The sequence below is a fragment of the Ogataea philodendri genome (assembly GCF_020536065.1).
Source record: "Ogataea philodendri strain CBS6075 chromosome Unknown scaffold499, whole genome shotgun sequence".
NCBI lineage: Eukaryota > Fungi > Ascomycota > Pichiomycetes > Pichiales > Pichiaceae > Ogataea > Ogataea philodendri.
This window is the reverse complement of record NW_025764158.1, coordinates 1-280: the sequence shown is the minus strand read 5'-3', so window position 1 is coordinate 280 and position 280 is coordinate 1. Positions and strand designations below refer to the sequence as shown.

Below are 280 nucleotides of genomic sequence, written 5' to 3'. Positions count from 1 at the left end.
AGTGTCGATCGCTTTCTTGATTGGATCGATGGCAACCAAATCCTTGATCAACTTGTTCAATGAGTTTAATTCCTTGACAAGCATCTTTTCTTCAACCAAGGACATATCACCAGTTGAGATCTGGTCTTCAATTTGATTGATTCTTTGCTTGGCTTCAGCAGTAGTGGTGTACTTTGACTTTTTACCAATTCTGTCTTGAATCTCACCAGTTCTCCTCTTGATTTGAGAATCCAATTGCTTGATACTGTCATGAATGGCGTTTCTGCGAGCCTTCAAGTCA

General features: G+C 40.0%; 1 protein-coding gene across 1 annotated transcript; it reads right to left on the bottom strand.

Moving 5' to 3' along the window:
- On the bottom strand, positions 1 to 280 carry OGAPHI_006320 (uncharacterized protein; the record flags this gene model as incomplete). The annotated part of the gene is made up of 1 exon (XM_046207596.1): positions 1 to 280. A coding segment is annotated over one exon (280 nt), but the record flags the coding sequence as incomplete, so codon positions are not given.